Here is a 20,578-nt window from a genome sequence, read left to right on the forward strand (position 1 = left end):
ACATTTGTTCACTTCCTGCTTTCCTAATATAGTTTTTTTTTATCACGTACCAAAGTACAAGGTGATATGACCACATATTATGTCTTTATATGTATGGTGTATGGTCATATCACCTCGTACTTTGGTACGATAAAAAAAAACTATATTAAGAAAGCAGGAAGTGAACAAATGTAACAGTTACTGATTTTTTTAGGTCATAAAAAAAATCCTACCTCTCCATCTGGTACTTTTACAATCAGTAACTGTTACATTTGTTCACTTCCCGCTTTCCTAATAGTTTTTTTTGTTTGTTTTTGTTTTTAATTATTTTTTTTGTCAAAGTACCAAAGTACGCGGTGACTTATCTTTACTAAAAGTTGTTAGTATTAAGTCATTACCAAAGTACTCACGCTCGAGGGTTCAATTTACAATCAGTAACTGTTACATTTGTTCACTTCCTGCTTTCCTAATATAGTTTTTTTTAATCACGTACCGAAGTACAAGGTGATATGACCACATATTATGTCTTTATATGTATGGTGTATGGTCATATCACCTCGTACTTTGGTACGATAAAAAAAAAACTATATTAAGAAAGCAGGAAGTGAACAAATGTAACAGTTACTGATTTTTTTAGGTCATAAAAAAAATCCTACCTCCCCATCTGGTACTTTTACAATCAGTAACTGTTACATTTGTTCACTTCCTGCTTTCCTAATAGTTTTTTTTGTTTGTTTTTGTTTTTAATTTTTTTTTTTGTCAAAGTACCAAAGTACGCGGTGACTTATCGTTACTAAAAGTTGTTAGTATTAAGTCATTACCAAAGTACTCACGTTCGAGGGTTCAATTTACAATCAGTAACTGTTACATTTGTTCACTTCCTGCTTTCCTAATATAGTTTTTTTTTATCACATACCGAAGTACAAGGTGACATAATGACCATACAATGACATAATGTGTGGTCATATCACCTTGTACTTCGGTACGTGATAAAATATATATATATATATATATATATGTATATATACACCCTGGTGGCCAGCCAGCCAATCACAGGGCACATATAGACAAACAACCATTCACACTCACATTCATACCTATGGACAATTTGGAGTCGCTAATTAACCTAGCATGTTTTTGGAATGTGGGAGGAAACCGGAGTACCCGGAGAAAACCCACGCATGCACGGGGAGAACATGCAAACTCCACACAGAGATGGCCGAGGGTGGGATTGAACTCCGGTCTCCTAGCTGTGAGGTCTGCGCGTTAACCACTCGAATGCCGTGCAGCCTATCCTAATTATGCATTATATATATTATATCCTAAATACCCTAATATTTCGGAAAAACTAAACATTTTAAGTGTCAATTGTCTTATATCCTACATATCTTGAACACATCATTAAGACATAAATCCTGAAATGTGACAATTTTGCTAATTTTGAAATTCATTCATTCATTTATTTTCTATGCCGCTTATCCTCACTAAGGTTACGAGTATGCTGGAGCCTATCCCAGCTGTCTTTGGGTGAAAGGCGGGGTGCCAGCCTCACCAGCCAATCACAGGGCACATACGTATAGACAAACAACCATTCACACAGACAGAGGGTGGGATTGAACTTGGGTCTCCTAGCTGTGAGGTCTGCGCGCTAACCACTCAACCGCCGTGCAGCCATAGCTGAATATAGGGATTGTTATTTTTAAGTGACGTCTAAGTGACAGCAACAACGTGACTTCTCAGACAGATTTGAACCAAGAGGAAGTTGAGCACATTCTTGTCTTCCTAATCGGGTCCAGATTTGTGCAGTGAGAGCGCTGTCAAGAGTGTCGTGTTCAGCTATGGTATCGGCTGTCAAGGATTGGAGTCGGATCAAAGCGAGACAGTGAAAAGATCGGGATCCACTCCCTGACCCTCCCCTCAGGACTAGTAATGGGAGTGGTCGATTGTGGCCTGGTATGGGTAGAGCAAACTACCATTTTTTATACGCCACTTTTCATAGTCATGCATATCACAAACATTGTCACATATCAGAATGAAGTCATCTTATTGGGGGAATCATGAACAACCACCCCGCCCCCTTCCTCCACATTGCGTTAATACCGATCTGGGATCCTCGGTGATGCAGATCTAATTTCAGTCTCTTGGTACCACAAACAGGAAGCAGAAGCTTGTTGATAAACACCCGCAATGATGGTGAACGGAGGTGGAAAGTCAATATGGTGCGAGGGAAGAATACGCAAAAGAAGGAGGGTTATGTACTATACCCATTAAGCCCACTAATTCCTGACATAATTAGGCTTTGGCAAATGAGTTGGAAGACACTGTATGTAAATGGAGAATATTTCATAATATACAGTAATTAATAAAAATGTATTTTTATTATTAGACACTGTATGTAAATGGAGAATATTTCATAATATACAGTAATTAATAAAAATGTATTTTTATTATTAGACACTGTATTAAGACACTGTATGTAAATTGAGAATATTTCAGAATATACAGTAATTATTAATTTATTTATATTTTTAGACACTGTATGTAAATGGAGAATATTTCAGAATATACAGTAATCAATAAAAAAAATTTATTATTAGACACTGTATTTAGACACTACGTAAATGGAGAATATTTCAGAATATACAGTAATTAAAAAAATATATGTGTATTATTAGACACTGTATATAGACACTGTATGTAAATGGAGAATATTTCATAATATAAGGTAATTAATAAAAATGTATTTTATTATTAGACACTGTATTTAGACACTGTATGTAAATGGGGAATATTTCAGAATATACAGCAATTAATAAAAATGTATTTTTATTATTAGACACTGAATGTAAATGGAGAATATTCCAGAATATACAGTAATTAACAATTTATTTTTATTATTAGACACTGTATTTAGACACTGTATGTAAATGGAGAATATTTCATAATATACAGTAATTAATACAATTTATTTTTTATTATTAGACACTGTATTTAGATACTGTATGTAAATGGAGAATATTTCAGAATATACAGTAATTAATAAAAATTTATTTTTATTATTAGACACTGTATTTAGACACTATGTAAATGGTGAATATTTCAGAATATACAGTAATTAATAAAAATGTATTTTTATTATTAGACACTGTATTTAGACACTGTATGTAAATGGAGAATATTTCAGAATATACAGTAATTAATAACAATATTTTTATTATTAGACACTGTATTTAGACACTGTATGTAAATTGAGAATATTTCAGAATATACAGTAATTAATAACAATTTATTTTATTATTAGACACTGTATGTAAATGGAGAACATTTCATAATATACAGTAATTAATAAAAAATTATTTGTATTATTAAACACTGTATTTAGACACTATGTAAATCGAGAATATTTCATAATATACAGTAATTAATAAAAAAATATTTTATTATTAGACACTGTATGTAAATGGAGAATTTTTCAGAATATATAGTAATTAATAACACTATTTGTATTATTAGACACTGTATTTAGACACTGTATGTAAATTGAGAATATTTCAGAATATACAGTAATTAATAACAATTTATTTTTATTATTAGACACTGTATTTAGACACTATGTAAGTTGAGAATATTTCATAATATACAGTAATTAATAAAATAATATTTTTATTATCAGACACTGTATTTAGACACTGTATGTAAATGGAGAATATTTCATAATATACAGTAATTAATAAAAAATTTATTTTTATTATTAGGCACTGTATTTAGACACTGTATGTAAATGGAGAATATTTCATAATATATAGTAATTAATAAAATGTATTTTATTATTAGACACTGTATTTAGACACTATATGTAAATGGTGAATATTTCAGAATATACAGTAATTAATAAAACATTTATTTTTATTATTAGGCACTGTATTTAGACACTGTATGTAAATGGAGAATATTTCAGAATATACAGTAATTAATAAAGATGTATTTTTATTATTAGACACTGTATGTAAATGGAGAATATTCCAGAATATACAGTAATTAATAAAAATGTGAGTGTGAATGGTTGTTTGCAAGGCATAATATGGATGCGGATGCCGATCAAATGTAATTTTTCTCATGACGCTTATCCTCATTAGGGTCGTGGATACGCTGGAGCCTATCCCAGCTGACTTTGGGCGAGAGGCGGGGTACACCCTGGACTGGTGGCCAGCCAATCACAGGGCACATATAGACAAACAACCATTCACACTCACATTCATACCTCATTCATTAAATAATAAACCCTGTGATTGACTCTTACATAAGTTCAAAGTGTACATATGTGTGTAAGTCAAACACTGGCAACCCCCTCAGCATAGCACACTTAGGATTTAATGATGAGGGAATCCTGCTAAATTCTCAGCGGCTTGTAAAAGTCAACAAGCTGACACTCACCTTTGCTTTCTGGCGTATCCGCCTCCTCCACTTCCTGCTGCTCCTCCCATTAACCTTCAATGTGGTCTTCCATTTTCTCCCAGACACTGTCAGCACTTCAATATCAGCAGCTATCATGAAAAGAAATGTTAAAATATGACTCAGCACATGTGGATGCAATTCATTTGATGCAAACTTACATTTAGTTCATCCGGGTAGGTTAGAAGACAAGAGTTAAGGACTTGTGATGACAAATAAACAATATATACAAGATAGCAGTGTTAAAATGACAACAATAACAACTTCCTATGTAGTCGTACTGTAACTAAAGTGGTATTGTACTGTACATACTGCTCCTCTTTGAAGGCCTCTCTTATTCCATGACCCCTAAAAGACAAATAGCTATGTTACATGTGTGTGTTGTATCTACTAGTAGGTCTCACACAGGAACTGACAATGATAAATTTCCTTCACAATGAGAAGACACAAGATTCATCACTGTCAGAAGCCACCATCAGGCCCACAATGAAAGTTCAAGATAAAAAGAGAGTAACATGAGCCTTTTCATAGTCGACAGCTTGCTTCATGTTAAATGAGAAGTGTCCTGTATTAACTGTTGACTGCCCTGTTCAGTGCTGAACATATGGCAAGAGTAGTTGTAAAATAAAAAAATCAAGAGAAAAATATGCATATATCTACACACATTATTGTGGTTTTTAAAATGAAAACATATAAACATGTCAATATTTGAAAATAGAATAAATATTCTACTAGATATTCTATTTTATATAGTTCAGCTGTACAGCATATGTTAAGGAATGCTGCCATCTACCGGTGAAACCTTGAAACTACTATTATATTGTATTCATTAAAAATACATGCAGTGGATTTTCTCCACTTGGAGCAATGGTAGGCAACAATACGTTAGTGCATGAAGGTGACGTCATGTGATGTTTACATTTTAAAAAAAACATCATGTGACGTCATAACATAATAATCCCAAGTTAAAAATATAATTGTACATTTTTACTTCATTCTTCATGTGGAAAATGTGGGCTGTTTTTTGATAGTTCAGGTGTACAGCATATGTTAAGGAATGCTGCCATCTACCGGTGAAACCTTGAAACTACTATTGTATTCATTAAAAATACATATGCAGTGGATTTTCTCCACTTGGAGCAATGGTAGGCAACAATACGTTCGTGCATGAAGGTGACGTCATGTGATGTTTACATTTTAAAAAACATCATGTGACGTCATAACATAATCCCAAATTATGGCTGTTTTTTGAGTGACACAGGCAAAATAAATGATTTGATACAAAAAATTGACAAAAACGCCCCCCCAAAAAAGCCGTTTGCACTGCGTTCATTACAAAATAGTTGTGGTTTATTCTTTTGGGAACAAAAAAAAATGGCAACAACTGTCACTTCTCATAAACCGAGACTATCTACAGGAAAGAAATGACAAAGGCTCCTTCTAAGCTTATAACCAATTTTCATCCACTGGCAAAAGAACAAAGAGAACCTTAATAAATCAATTTTGTGTGTTTTTTTTTCTTTTGGTGCATTGTGCATGTGTCCTTTTTCTTTCACATTCTGTCTCATTTGAACATTAAAACGTGTTCATTTTATTTTTTAATTCCTTGCAAGGCGTTATGCCTGCTAAGAAAAACTCATGTTGGAATAATTTGGAAAAGAAATATTTGGGGGAAAGCCGCTTAACTGAATGTTATTTCTTTTACCACAGTAGTCGCCTTGGATTTGCTCTCAAGGGTTACTGCTACTGTACATGCACACAACGTCCAGTTGTGTTGCTATTGTCTAGTTATGGTCTGCTTTCTATGAAAAACTTTAAACCGATACAACGAAGGCAGTGTTCAACACACGTGTGTGTGTGTTTTGTACGCCTGTAAAGCATCTTTAAAGGGTGTACATTGTCCTGCCTGGTCCAAAACGGGTCCGCAGTTAGTCTACGAGGCTTTGTGTGTTTGACTACTGCTTCACTGCTCGTAACGCTTGATTGTTACGGTCGGCGGAGGGACAAACGGGTGGGTGAAGGGGGGCTGTGTATGTTTTTAGTGCAATGTTTCCCAAATTGCTTTGGGAAAATAAGTTTGATGATTTTCCTCCATTGGACTAGCCCTTGGGTGGTCTGAGTAACAAGACAGTCCTTTTAGTCCCTCACCTGTCCTTCAGTGTCCAAATATCCATGATTCCTTTTTTTCTCATGAAGTGGTAAAAGGATTCTTCATGAATGGGGATCAGCGGGGTCGAGGGGGGACACAAGGTGCCACCTCACTGTTGGAAAAGTGCAGGTTTGGTTTCTTTTTATATTCTGTAAACGACAAATATCCACTTCACAAGCCAAGCCCGTCTTCCAGCTCTTTCTCAATACAGCAGGGTCTGGATCACAGGGCAGAAGAGGGCTGCAGGTAGTGTAGTAGGTAACAGCAAAGGGGAAATGTCCTCCATATTGCGGACCCTTGGAAGGGAGCATTAGGGTATTGTGTGGTTTCGTTGATTTTTTTTTTTTTGAAGTAATGAGAACCATTAGGATTGTTTGAGGCGCTTGCGTGGAGGTCCGAGGAAAGGGCACTGGGCTGATGCCAGCGAGCGGTACGCTTCGGCCACCAAATGAGGGTGAGATGCGACCATGGATTTCCAGCCTGCTGTCTCCATCACCTCTGCGGCGTGGCTGGAGGGCAGGAGGGAGGGAAGAGGGACACAGGAGGGATAAAGTACACCGTGAAATTAGTCTCATACAGAATAAGAGAAATCTCTCTGGAAGATGTTGAGACACTGGAGTATTCAATGTTTGGGAAAATGCGTTCAAGTGTGCAAAATATATTTTTGTTGTTGACCGCTCGCCACTTGAGACCTTTTAAACCACAAGCCAAGCCTATACTGTATCTTAATTGTCAAAAACATCTGGTTTTGGCATCAATGTAAAGTGATGGCTAGTGTAGAAAAATTGCATAGACATTATGCATGGTTTAAAAATGTAGCTGAAAAAAAAATCTATTTTAAAATTTTTTTAATTATTTTGTTCCTACCACTCTTATCATTCATATTTCTAATGCACTGTTAATTTAGAAAAAAATACAAAATATATTTTGTACTTGTAAATACAATGTTCTATTTGTATTTTTATTTATTATCACTCATTCATATTTTATTCTTTGAAAAATGTATTTTTTAAAATAATTATTCTGAAATAATTTAAATTAAATATGGTTCTACAAGGTCTACTTGGAGGATTTTGGTATCAACATAAAGTGATGGCTAGTGTAGAAAAATTGCATAGACAATATGCATGGTTTAAAAATGTAGCTGAAAAAATATGTCTTTTTAATTTTTAAAATTATTTTGTTCCCACCACCCTTATTATTCATATTTCTAATGCACTGTTAATTTAGAAAAAAATACAAAATATATTTTGTATTTGTAAATAAAATGTTCTACTGGTATTTTTATTTATCATCACTCATATTCATATTTTATTTGTTGAAAAAAAATTTTTTAATAATTATTCTGAAATAATTTACTTTTGTAAAATGTAATCTCGCTTTGTAGAAAAAAAAAAAAGATAAACAAACATTCTTGGAGGTAATTTCTGTCTCACGGTTTAGTAAAAAAAATGTCACAGTGTATTGCAGCTCTTTAGCTTTCTGTGTAAAAGTGTGTCACCATCAAAACTGGGGGAAAATAATAATGTTGCTATTGACCTTTTCACATCTATTAATACACATAATGAGCAGTGCAGGCTGAGGGAGGGAAACAATGTGCAGGCTGTGCACACAGAGTCATTATCACACACTCAGGAGTCAGGCTGCCCCCATTTCTAATTTCTACAAGCTACAACAAGATGATATTTGACAAATTAGTGGACACAAAGAGAGCAAACAATATGCAACAGAGTTGTACAAGTGTGTGTGTGTGTGTGTGTGTGTGTGTGTGTGCATACTCACTAGTTGATGAAGTCGACCGCCTGCGTTTTGAGCTGGTCGGCGCTGTGCAGGTCTGCCAGGATGAGGATCTCAGCTGCGTTCTCCACCGACAGGCTAGTGCACAGTGCATCCTCGCACATGACCTTCAGTCTCTCTAGAGCGTACTAAAGAGGGAGGAGAACGTGAGCGTGAAGGGAAGTCAGCTTCGTATTCACGGTAATGCTTTTATTTCATTTGAACATGCATCAGATTACAATTGAATGCATCCCATAATCAGTTCACAGTTCCACATGTCCAAAAGGAGTAGGAAGAAGCAAAGCTTATTAAATCCTACCCCTCCATCTGGTACTTTTACAATCAGTAACTGTTACATTTGTTCACTTCCTGCTTTCCATAATACAGTTTAAGGTTTTTTTTTTTCATATGCTGATTGCTGTTGTACAAGAAGACCTGTTGTGAAAAATTGACATTTCAATAATGTTACAGGCTTCGCTACACATCTTAAAATAAAGCTCTGCTAACAATCATGGGAGCTATTTTATCATTCTGTTTTTCTTCACCAAATAGGCTAACCTAGCATGATATTGCGTCGTCCTGTCCCCCTGCTTCATGTTACAGGTGTTGTATGTGACATATACAGCATTATAGTGCATATGTAAAAGTGGATAAAGTACACAGTAGCACTTCTACTACACCACTATGTACGTACATCTGTGTAATACTTTGTTTTATATTCAGTATAGTTACTTCAGACCCCATTCACTGTGCAATATCTGATCAACCTCCATGTGCAATATTAAGGTTCTAAATGAAATATATTAAGTTCTATGTGAAGTATTTCTATAATGCCTCATATTAACTCACTAGCAAGATTTTATAGTGTATAGACTGGTCATATCTTTTATCTCGTTTCATATTACCTGCATACTGTATTGTATATATCTCGGGGAAAACCTGTTGATTTTGTTAATACTTGGGTTGTTTATATTGTTTATTTTTTTATATTGTGTATTTTGGGTGGCACGGTGGGCTAGTGGTTAGCGTGCAGACCTCACAGCTAGGAGACCAGGGTTCAATTCCACCTTAGGGCATCTCTGTGTGGAGTTTGCATGTTCTCCCCGTGCATGCGTGGGTTTTCTCCAGGTATTCCGGTTTCCTCCCACATTCCAAAAACATGCTAGGTTAATTGGTGACTCCAAATTGTCCATAGGTATGAATGTGAGTGTGAATGGTTGTTTGTCTATATGTGCCCTGTGATTGGCTGGCGACCAGTCCAGGGTGTACCCGCCCGAAGACAGCTGGGATAGGCTCCAGCACCCTCCGCGACCCTCGTGAGGAAAAAGCAGTAGAAAATGAATATTGTGTATTTTGTACTGCTTAACTGATTCTGTACTCTTGCTGCTGTGCAATGCAAACTTCCCCACTGAGGGACGAATAAAGGCATATCTTATCTTCTAGGCAGGCATGGACAAACTCAGCTCATTAGCATAAAATCTACAGACGCCGAGTTCCCTGCAGGACTTCCTGGAAGTGCTTTTAAACTGTTAACTCACACTCAACATGAAATGCCCTTACTTTATCAGCTGCTGCCAACAGGTCATCTGCCATCTTGTCCAGGTTGGGAGCTTTGTCAGTGTAAATGAAGCACATCATCTCTTTGAAGACCTCGGGCTCCACGTCGTTGATTTCTACACGATTCTGACAGGAGCAGATACAGGTGATGTTAAAGAGGCTTTTAATAAAAACAATAATAATAAATAAGAATAGGACATTCTGACTCACCTTTTTGCTCTCCTCCATTTCGTGTTCAAACATGGCACTGAATACGGGGGAGCGTGCTGAAATACACAGAGACGTGTGGGACTTAAAGACTGAATAAACATGAAGAGAATGTCTCATGTTGCTACCTGCCAAGATGGCTTTATGGGCCTGAAACTCCTGGCCGGCCACACACAGGGAACAGTCGGTGAAGCGGGAGTTCTCCCATAAGCCCCCAAGCTCGTCGGCTAGTCTGCAGTCGGGAACCTTCACCATGTTCATGGTGTTCTGGCCAGATATGTTGACCGAGTCCTGCACCACACTCACCTGAAACACACAAACAGAGACAGAGGGGAAACATTTTTTTTTTCTTCTTTATTTCGAACATGAAAAACTACCAAAGCACAACAAACCAACCAAAATCAATACAAATAAAAATACCTACATATATATATATATATATATATATATATATATATATATATATATATAATAAATGTACATATGTTCGAAAGGGAGTGGGACGAAGTCAAGACTTATCTAATCCCACCCCCCTAAACACCCAAATTCCAACCTCATCCCAACAAAACAAATATTATTCCTTGTCTACACAATAAAAACCCCACATCCAACCACCCTCACCCAGCTTGAGGCACCCAACCACGTGCCAAGAGCAACCGGTTCATTATTAGTCATCCTATCATACATCGCCCAGTACAAAAGAAAGAAAGAAACCACTCCAACTAAACAGTCACCACACCAGTCATCACAAGCTAACATGGATATAAAAACATCAATGTTATGGTATTGTTTCAGTGAGATTAAAAAATAAAAGTATGTGAGAGGGAAAAAAAGAAAATATTCTTTAAAATACCTCAAATTAAATAATCACACTTGAGTCCTACTACTTCCCAATTGTCACTGCTATCCCAACTACAGTGTTTTTCCACTTCCTTTCATTCATTCATTCATTTTCTACCGCTTTTCCTCACGAGGGTCGCGGGGGTGCTGGAGCCTATCCCAGCTGTCTTCGGGCGAGAGGTGGGGTACACCCCGGACTGGTTGCCAGCCAATCACAGGGCACATATAGACAAACAACCATTCACACTCACATTCATACCTATGGACAATTTGGAGTCGCTAATTAACCTAGCATGTTTTTGGAATGTGGGAGGAAACCGGAGTACCCGGAGAAAACCCACGCATGCATGGGGAGAACATGCAAACTCCATTACATTACAATCCGTTACATTTGTTCACTTCCTGCTTTCCTAATATAGTTTTTTTTATCACGTACCGAAGTACGAGGTGACTTATCTTTACTAAAAGTTGTTAGTATTAAGTCCAAAAGTACCAAAGTACTCACGCTCGAGGGTTCAATTTACAATCAGTAACAGTTACATTTGTTCACTTCCTGCTTTCCTAATATAGTTTTTTTTTTAATCACATACCGAAGTACAAGGTGACATAATGACCATACAATGACAATGTGTGGTCATATCACCTTGTACTTCGGTACGTGATAAAATATATATATATGTATATATGTATATATACACCCTGGTGGCCAGCCAATCACAGGGCACATATAGACAAACAACCATTCACACTCACATTCATACCTACGGACAATTTGGAGTCGCCAATTAACCTAGCATGTTTTTGGAATGTGGGAGGAAACCGGAGTACCCGGAGAAAACCCACGCATGCACGGGGAGAACATGCAAACTCCACACAGAGATGACTGAGGGTGGACTTGAACTCTGGTCTCCTAGCTGTGAGGCCTGCACGCTAACCACTTCGACACTTTTTGGAGGTCCTGGTAGCGTTCCCCTTTAACCCGGTTTTGTTGTTATTATTAACATTATAGTTTTGTGCTGTTTGCTGATTAACTATGAGACTAATCACTCCACTTCCTTTATTTTTGGTTTATTTATTCATTTATTTAATTAAATTTTTTTTATCCTTGAACTTGAACTCCATTTAAAGCATACAGACCTCATTATTTCATCACATTTTCTCAGTGAGTTAACTTTGAAACCAGTGGTCGGGTCTGAAACCAATTAACCGCAATGGTATGACTGTACTCATATTTGTGAGATACTGCAAAAACAATCCATAGGCAAAAAGTAAATGTGCCCCCTTCAGGTTGTGAGTGGTATATACACAATTTTGGCGACTCCAAATTGTCCATCGGTATGAATGTGAGTGTGAATGGTTGTTTGTCTATATGTGCCCTGTGATTGGCTGGCCACCAGTCCAGGGTGTACCCCGCCTCTCGCCCGAAGACAGCTGGGATAGGCTCCAGCACCCCAAGTGACCAACGTGAGAAAAAAGCGGTAGAAAATGAATGAATTAATGATTTCCAATACCATTTTTTTTTTCAAAATGTATAAGTATGTGGACACACTCATCCAAACGAAAATTGCTTCGATGGCGTCAGCATACCTCACAGAAGAGTGTGAGCTTGTCGTCGGGTAAAAGACCGTTGGCCTCATCAAGGAGGAAGTCTCTTCGGATGAACTTCTTAAAGCCCCAGTCTTTACCCTGCACAAAGCGATAAGCCCTCTGGCTTTCTGTACAAAGTCAGGACATACAAATGATCAGAACAATATAGTTATAATCATATAGAACTAGGGGTGTTATATAGTATAGTTACTCACCCATGGCTTTGGTCTCCTCTCCCTTGGCGTTGAGAATGGAGAACTTGAACTTGGCTCGAACCTCAGCCTTTGGACAGCTGACCAGCAGCAGGTAGAGAGACAGGTAGTCTTTGCTCTCCTCGTCCAGGCCTTTGGGATTGACACGCAAACACCTGAAAGAGGTGGAGATGCAGCGGTTTCATCCCGCAGAACGTTAGAGGCCTTTGTGCTGCTCCGCTGTCCACTCACCACTTTAGCTTGTCATTGGCCCCTGAAGAGAAGGTGGAGCTCTTGATGACCTCGCCCATCTCCTCACGACAGAAGCTGAAGTTGTTGATGGTCCACATGTATGAGAACTTCACAACTTTGATCTGCAGAAAGAGAAAAAATAAATACAATACACTGGGCCTCCTTTTACATGTTCTCCTATCTTGGCTGAAGTCATGAAAATTAGCAAACACTTGAATTATTAATTATTTAATCACAATAATTACTTCTGATTATTTTATGAATGATGTTTCAACACAACAAATTAACATTTTGATACTTGTGTTAAGAAAAAAAACTTTCATGTGTGTATACATTGTACCAAAATTCAAGAATTTAAAAAAATTGTAGGCTTTTGGAATTTCAAGCACTAATTAATTGATTAATTAATTGATGGCTGAAAATAAATCATTTGTATGATTAATCACACACCGGACCAAGTGAGGCAAAGTAAAGTGGCGAGTACTGTTGCTGGCCACCAGCACAGGCGCTGATGATTCATCGGTGTGTCACAAGAGATTGTGAGATTAAAACCAATTAATTAATTAATCACAGAATAAATGAAAATTAACTCCATAATTTAGCCCACCGCAATACACTGCCATGTGCATGAGTGTTCTGTCTGTTTTCCTCATCTAAACAAGCAGGAAGACGGCTCACTCTTTGCGCTGTTTTCAGCACCTTGGTGAGTTTGTTCCATAGAACAATAACAACGGAGTGAGCCCTTTTGCATACAAGCCACGTTTACATGAGTTTTTCTCTTTCCGATAACAATGGTATACATGGAAAGGAATCTTCCAATCGCGTGTCTACTTGCCAGTTTTTCCATTCGTCCAGTCTTGAAATTTAGTTTGAATCAAAAACAAACTTTCTGCAGCAGTCCAGTGCCGATTGCTCGCCTCCATTTTTTTTAAATCGAAAAACGTCTGGAGCTGCGTGTTACGTCATATCTCAGCATTTGCTGAAAGAACGCACCCGGGAACAGGAAAAGATAAAGTTCAATCTTGCTAATATTTCATAATTAAGCTCGGCACATGTTTTATATAGATATGTATTTTATTTTTTTAATAAAACTGGACTTGTGAATGGCGTATAGAAGGGTTTAGATTCTGTTCCACAGATGGCGCTAATGCACACCAAAGCTGCTTGCCAACCGCCAATAAACAACAGAAGAAGAAAAACGAACGCAGTCTGACAACTTTCCGATTGAGCGGGTACAAGATACCTCAATCGGATTGGGGAAAGGAATATTCCACCCCTGGGAATCCGATTATATATTCATTGGGATTGGCACTTTTCTTTCGGAATGAGGTGTATACAAAGGTTACATTCTTTTCCGTTTGAGCAAATAACCCGAATGGAATTGGAATATTTGGGTCCATGTAAACGTGGCTAGAGTCTCTTTGTCTCGGTGGTTGGAGGCGGGGCCGCTAACATACACACAGAGTGCAGAAGAGTGTAGCCACACACAAAAGTGCTCAGCCTGACGAGTTCACAGCAAAAACTGTCAGACATCTACCGAAAACAAAAATGTCGGTCTCGCTACAATAAATTATTGGAATTATCTGGAAAAGCCACAAGCACTTGTACGTGTGTGGCGAAAAGAGCTCTGGTATTAGAATCAAACTGGTGTCGCCAGATATCAGGATGGGATCGGAACTGAAATGCATCCCCAGTCATTTTACCTGCGTGTAGCACCAGCTCTCAGCCACAGGCCCGCTGGACATTTCCGCCGGGGGAGGGGGACTCGGGACTCTTGACATTGCCAGCGTGACAGAGGGTGTTGGTCTCAAGAGGAGGATGAGGAGGAATACGCCGCTTCCACTCGTCAGTGCTTGGTCCGAGAGTCCATCTACATCAGAACCAGCGAGATGGAAGCAGTTCGCCCCCTACAGACAATAAGTAGAATTTTTTTGATCCATTTTTAATGGATGCTGTATGGTATCATGTACCCAGAAAAAATTATTACGTTTGATTAATGTTCATGTTAAAGGTTAAATAACTATTAATAGTTATCCTCCCTATCCGTGTGGAAGTGGTAAGTTTTTGACTATTTAAGTTGAAAGAAAATAACTACCGTTTCGGTCGCTAGCTCTCTAGTTTGCGGGTTAGCATGTGTCTCAAGACCCTGCAGTTGCGCAATATGTTGTAAATAAAAAGAGTATAAATGTGACTATAGTCGTGTTTTGTCATGTCTACAGGGCTCTAATAATGCTTTGTTCATTTTAATCTGAAAAAAAATAATTTGTCTACCCACCAACTATATGTGGTTTCTTAAGTTTTTATTATTATTATTATATTTATTTATTACTTATTGATTGATTTTCTTTATTCTTGATTCGTTTATTTATTTTTCATCTTATTTTGTGTAGAAAAATAAAAATTAAGATATTTGAGAACAGTGGAATGTTTTATCAGAGCTTTTCTTGTAGAAAATCAGAACCAAAGCAAAGTTTACTCATTTTTCAGTTTTTCATAAATGCGTTTTGTTTTTGTTTTTTTGGAAAACCTGATGCGACCCAGTCTCACCCAGACCCTAGCTCCAGTGGCCCCCAGGTAAATTGAGTTTGAGACCCCTGCCATCGTGTTTACTTGTAGTGCATGTGAGTTTGCACTGCTTGTGATTTAACACATCACCACCAGAATGGGGAGTGTTATGATCTTCTGGATGCCATTGCTTCTACATTGGTTGCCACGTTAATTGAACTATTCAGCTCGTAGTATAATTAGTAAACATGGCACTATTTTATTGAAAATAGTTCAAAAAGTACTAATTCCAAAAGAAACTACACTGGGCCCACATTTCAAAAAGATGTCCTATATTGCTACCTCTAAGCAAACATAAACTCCACTATTAAAGTGTTTTTAAACAAGCTTCCGAAATATATTAATGAAAAATACATTTATTAAAATGAATATACTGACAGCTGAACAGATGTCAATGTACTAGGTGACAGTAGCAGGTTGTCAACCTGCTAACAGTAGATACAAATTATAATTATGCAACTTTTAGACAAATGTTATATTACAAGCCGTATCAGATAAAACAATTTAATGTTAGTCTCCGGGGGTGGAAACAACAGAAACTGTTATCTGTGACGGTGAGTCCAGGCGATAGCTAGCACGCTGGCTAACTTCAATCACGCTAGCTACTCGCTAGTTAGCCACATAGCTGCTACTAGCCCCAGATAACCAAATGAGTCGTAAATCGCAACAATAGCTGCGACTAAGAACACATCGCAACAAGGTGCATTGTGTTGTTTTCTAACTCTTGTGTACCCCCATTTGTTGCTTTTACAGTGATTTATCGGCGTTCTTACCTCTTATTTAAGGTCGCTAGCTTTCCGGGATCTTCTGTTGTTGTTAGCTGAGAAGTGGCAGTTCTGAACCGTGTTACGTCACCGAGGACACCTCCCGCCGCACTGAAGACTATAACGTGCTTTTCTTTCTTTTTCTCTTTTGGTATGGTAGTGGTTGATTTGTAATATTATTAATTAATTGCATATGTCGACACTTTTGTACAGTTTCTTCACTTCCACGTGTGTAAATTAGACGCGGGCGGATCGATACAAATGTCGGTAATATCGATGCCAAGCTAACCAGTCAGTGTAGTCAAATAGTATGTTGTAAAAACAGCAAAATATAAGAAACATATGAGAGTATGTGTCATTTAAATATATTGTACATTAAAAACAATAAAAAATAAATACATAATATTGTTCTATGACACTTTCCATGTCTACGTTGATAACCCTATCTGTTCATTTACCGATTTTATTTATTATTGAATATTTTTTTGTGCTCGCACAATGAGTTAGTTTGCCAACCAGGAAGAAATAAAAACACCATAGAAAAGTATCTCCATATATACCAGAGTATGTATCATTAATACAGTACAATGAGACGAAATGTGAATATTTACTTAGTAAGTCGATTTCGGTGCTCCTAGCAAACACAAAACAGTTAGCCTGGAGCCCCGAAAGAGTAAAAAAAATGAAGGAATTCCCTTATTTTCAAATGCTAATGTTGACAGGTATGATGTTTTGCTTACCTGCGGATGATAGTTCTCGGTGGTTTGCTACTCGAACCCGAGCTAAAGTCCTCCGTAGGATTCATCACCTTAGCTTGGTTTAAACTAACAACAAAAGGCAACATGAGGAATAACAAGTCTTCCGACGAAGCAACGTTTTAGTTAAATTTCGGGATTTTTTTTGTCTCAATGCAACACACTTACTAATGTTGGTGTCCCGCGTTGCTTTTGAGTGAAACCTCGCGAGAAATGGCTACTTCCGCTATATCTCTTTTTTACGACTCTTCTGAATTGTTATGAATGTTATGAATATCCCTGCTGACATTGATTTAAAACATAAATTAAGCGATTTATCGAAGAAGTATTTTACCCCCTATACATTGTCCTATATGTAATAATTTAGGTCTCTGGAAAATAAAACATTGCAAACATAAACAGTAAAATGAAATGGCAACACCGCCATCATGTGGTTGAGATAAGTATTACAGTAATTGTGAATGCACTGTGTTGTGTTTAGAGTGTTTTTTTAATTCGACAAAATGTTAATATCCCTGTCAAGTTTCGGTATCACATCCGACAGTCAATTAGTTTATGATCTAATAATAGTATTCTAAATATATTTCCTAGATATCAACTGACTCATTGTGTAGGCGTGCATTCTATATACAAGAAAACAAAAGGCTAATTTCAATGGCTTTTAATAATTTAAAACACAGTCAAGTTAAAAATAAACTCATCAATTACTCAGTTAAACAGGTGGTTGCCTGTTTTATTTATATAGTCACTTTAACACATTATAGATGAACAGACTGGACAATAGCAGCACCCGATGGGACCCACACTTCAGTCAACTGTTGTGCAAAAGGCTCCTCATTGCAGGGATGACCGTAAGAGGATGGGGTTTAGAAATCAGGCCTGTCCTTCTTCAGCTTGGAGTAGTCCATGTTTATTGCGACAAACTGCAAGCAAACACACACAAGTAGGTGACATTAACTTTGAGGCAAGATAGATAAGAGAGAAGATAGATATATAGGGCTGTAACATAGCAAAACATTAATAAATGTCCATACCTTGTACTGCTGATTGGGCTCCATCTTGTTCCAAGGCTCAGGGTTGTTCTTGCGGTCCCAACTAGAAACAAAAATAAGTTTATTACAAAAAAAAACACACATATTAAATCAAGGAACTTACCAGACATCCGGATTCTTCAGGGCCAATCGGCCAAGGTACATCAAGCTCATGGTTGCACCGCCACCAATGAAGATGAATAGGGGGATCAGCTTTTTGGAAAGAAAATTGTAAAATAATAAAAATGTACAGTGTTAATTCAATGCTGCTTTTGTCCAAATTATATAAAAAAATGATATTACATACTTTATACACAGTATTTTCAGTTAAAAGCATAGTCATATAGTTATAACATACAAAATGGATACAAAGACAACAAACCAAAGGCTAACATTACAGATTATGCGGTTGTACTATTATACTATTATACAGTATGTTTTATGAGGTGTACATAATACATGATACACAGAAGAGTTGGCATAAAATAGAAATTTATAAAATATATTATCTGTAATATAAATATTTTTATATATTTATATAATAATATAATACACTATAATATAAATATTTATATATATTTATATTATAATAACAATTATAATTAGAATAATTCTAGTTATAATAATTATAATATAATTATATATAATAAAATATAATATTTTATCTATAATATAAATATTTATCTATATTTGTATTATTATAATAACAATTATACTTATTATAATCATTATGCTTATTATAATAATAATATATATTATATAATATAAAATGTATTAACATTGTTAATAAATGGGATAATAGATATGCAATGTATTTCTTCCTTTTGTAAACATGGGTGCCCTTGTGCAATCATGCTAGCACAGTCCAATAATGGCGATTACCTGTACATACATACGTGCAGCTGTATGCTACATAAATGGCGGTGCAGCTACGCCTAAGAAATGAGAAATTATTCTATATATATATAAAAAGCGAAAAACGTCTTCATAATAGGGATTAAATGATAAATCCATACATCTGTATAGTCGCCTGTCGTGGAATGTGGTATTGGTACCGCAGGCGTTTGGCATATTGTGGTATTTTATTGAAATAGACAGGTGTTATTAGTCAAATGTGGGTAAAATAGATGCACTATGAAAAAAATATGAATAACGCATTGTATAATTGATAATGTCTTTGTATAGCATGGAGCGCTCGTCCTCTAGCCGCTCCAATGAGACACATTTCAATGTCACTGGGTCATTTCAAAATCATATCCTATGAATGGAAAAAACACCGATGTTCAAACTTACAGCTGGATGGTTCTTAAGCTGTTTGGCGACGGTCCCCAGCATAGACATGGTGTTCCCGCTTAATGGCTACGTAGATTACAAAAAAAACCAATATGCAGGTGAAGGATTTCGCTCTTCTTCGTGAGCTGGTGTGGGAGCGCCTCTGCAGTTCCACACAGGCCGGACCCCTGAAATACTCACACCACCGCCTTCCTGTGTGGACAGCCAATCAGCGCACAGCGCGAGCACAACAGCTTCTGACAGCTCTTTAAATGAAAAGTACTTTCTTAATATTTTAGCTTGTTAGCTTAGTTTTCCCTGTCATGTGATGAAAGCTGCTATAAGTGTGTCGTGACGACGCTTTCATGTGTGTGACGTCACAGAGCGTCTCTTCGTGTTTTTTTTACCATATGTGGAGGCCAGCTTGAATGGGCTTGGCTTTCCTTTCCCGGAAAAGCGTACATTTGGGGCATTAGTCATCAAATGTTGAAACTGTTACAAAGATAATTGTTTTGGGAGTCGCATGGAAAAAAACGTGTAGGCGAATGATAAGGACAAAAAGCTAAATGCTAACGTTCTATTGTCATTTCCTGTTTACATCAAAGACCTTCATAGGCAGCCAATCAAATCTCACGTCATCAGTACGTTGGTTCCAGCCACTAGGAGGCATACATATATACATATACATGTATATATATATATATATACACACACACATATAGTACATATACATATACATGTATGTATGTATGTATACATACACATATAGTACATATACATGTATGTATGTATATATATATATACACACACACACACACACATATAGTACATATACATGTATGTATATACACACACATATAGTACATATATATGCACACATATACATGTATGTATATACACACACATATAGTACATATATATGCACACATATACATACACATATATAGTACATATACATGTGTATATATAGTACATATACATACACATATATAGTACATATACATGTATATATAGTACATATACACACACACACACGTATGTATGTATATATATAGAAAAATATATATGTATGTATATATAGAAATATATACACACACACACACAATATATATATTATGTATGTAATAATATAATATATATATTATTACACACACATATTGTGTGTGTATATATATTATTACACACACACACACATATATAT

General features: G+C 36.5%; 2 protein-coding genes across 3 annotated transcripts; both read right to left on the reverse strand.

Annotated features, from left to right (window-relative positions):
- Nucleotides 1-5,759: 5,759 nt before the first annotated feature.
- Nucleotides 5,760-17,224, reverse strand: spop (speckle type BTB/POZ protein). Of its 2 annotated transcripts, none has more exons than XM_058062573.2 (10): nucleotides 17,060-17,224; nucleotides 14,694-14,897; nucleotides 12,991-13,112; nucleotides 12,763-12,914; nucleotides 12,548-12,675; nucleotides 10,249-10,426; nucleotides 10,124-10,179; nucleotides 9,917-10,039; nucleotides 8,363-8,505; nucleotides 5,760-7,089 (listed from the first exon to the last, which is right to left on the reverse strand). In XM_058062573.2, exons 2-10 carry the CDS (start codon nucleotides 14,769-14,771, stop codon nucleotides 6,945-6,947), a joined length of 1,125 nt encoding a protein of 374 aa, XP_057918556.1. In that variant the 5' UTR covers nucleotides 14,772-14,897; nucleotides 17,060-17,224; the 3' UTR covers nucleotides 5,760-6,944. The 2 variants fall into 2 exon arrangements, with proteins under 2 accessions (XP_057918556.1, XP_057918554.1); XM_058062571.2 differs by lacking the exon at nucleotides 17,060-17,224 and adding an exon at nucleotides 16,329-16,571.
- Nucleotides 17,225-17,720: 496 nt separating this feature from the next.
- coxfa4b (cytochrome c oxidase associated subunit FA4 b) lies at nucleotides 17,721-19,666 on the reverse strand. Its single transcript, XM_058061881.2, has 4 exons — nucleotides 19,399-19,666; nucleotides 18,230-18,318; nucleotides 18,109-18,169; nucleotides 17,721-17,997 (listed from the first exon to the last, which is right to left on the reverse strand). The coding sequence occupies exons 1-4, from the start codon at nucleotides 19,444-19,446 to the stop codon at nucleotides 17,941-17,943; spliced, it is 255 nt and encodes an 84-aa protein (XP_057917864.1). The 5' UTR covers nucleotides 19,447-19,666; the 3' UTR covers nucleotides 17,721-17,940.
- Nucleotides 19,667-20,578: the final 912 nt, after the last annotated feature.

Source organism: Doryrhamphus excisus, unplaced genomic scaffold (genome assembly GCF_037039965.1).
Source record: "Doryrhamphus excisus strain RoL-2023G ecotype Guam unplaced genomic scaffold, RoL_Dexc_Guam_v1.1 HiC_scaffold_24, whole genome shotgun sequence".
NCBI classification, from domain to species: domain Eukaryota; kingdom Metazoa; phylum Chordata; class Actinopteri; order Syngnathiformes; family Syngnathidae; genus Doryrhamphus; species Doryrhamphus excisus.

Excerpts from the sequence above, each read along its gene's own strand:
- spop (XM_058062573.2), bottom strand. The coding sequence starts at position 14,771 with ATGTCAAGAGTCCCGAGTCCCCCTCCCCCGGCGGAAATGTCCAGCGGG. Across the intron at positions 10,427-12,547 it reads AGCTCACACTCTTCTGTGAG|GTGAGTGTGGTGCAGGACTC; the intron begins GTATGCTGACGC and ends TGTGTGTTTCAG. Across the intron at positions 8,506-9,916 it reads TGTTGGCAGCAGCTGATAAA|TACGCTCTAGAGAGACTGAA; the intron begins GTAAGGGCATTT and ends CTCCCTCTTTAG.
- coxfa4b (XM_058061881.2), bottom strand. The coding sequence starts at position 19,446 with ATGTCTATGCTGGGGACCGTCGCCAAACAGCTTAAGAACCATCCAGCT. Across the intron at positions 18,319-19,398 it reads AGCTTAAGAACCATCCAGCT|CTGATCCCCCTATTCATCTT; the intron begins GTAAGTTTGAAC and ends CTTTCCAAAAAG. Across the intron at positions 18,170-18,229 it reads CTGAAGAATCCGGATGTCTG|TTGGGACCGCAAGAACAACC; the intron begins GTAAGTTCCTTG and ends TTTTGTTTCTAG.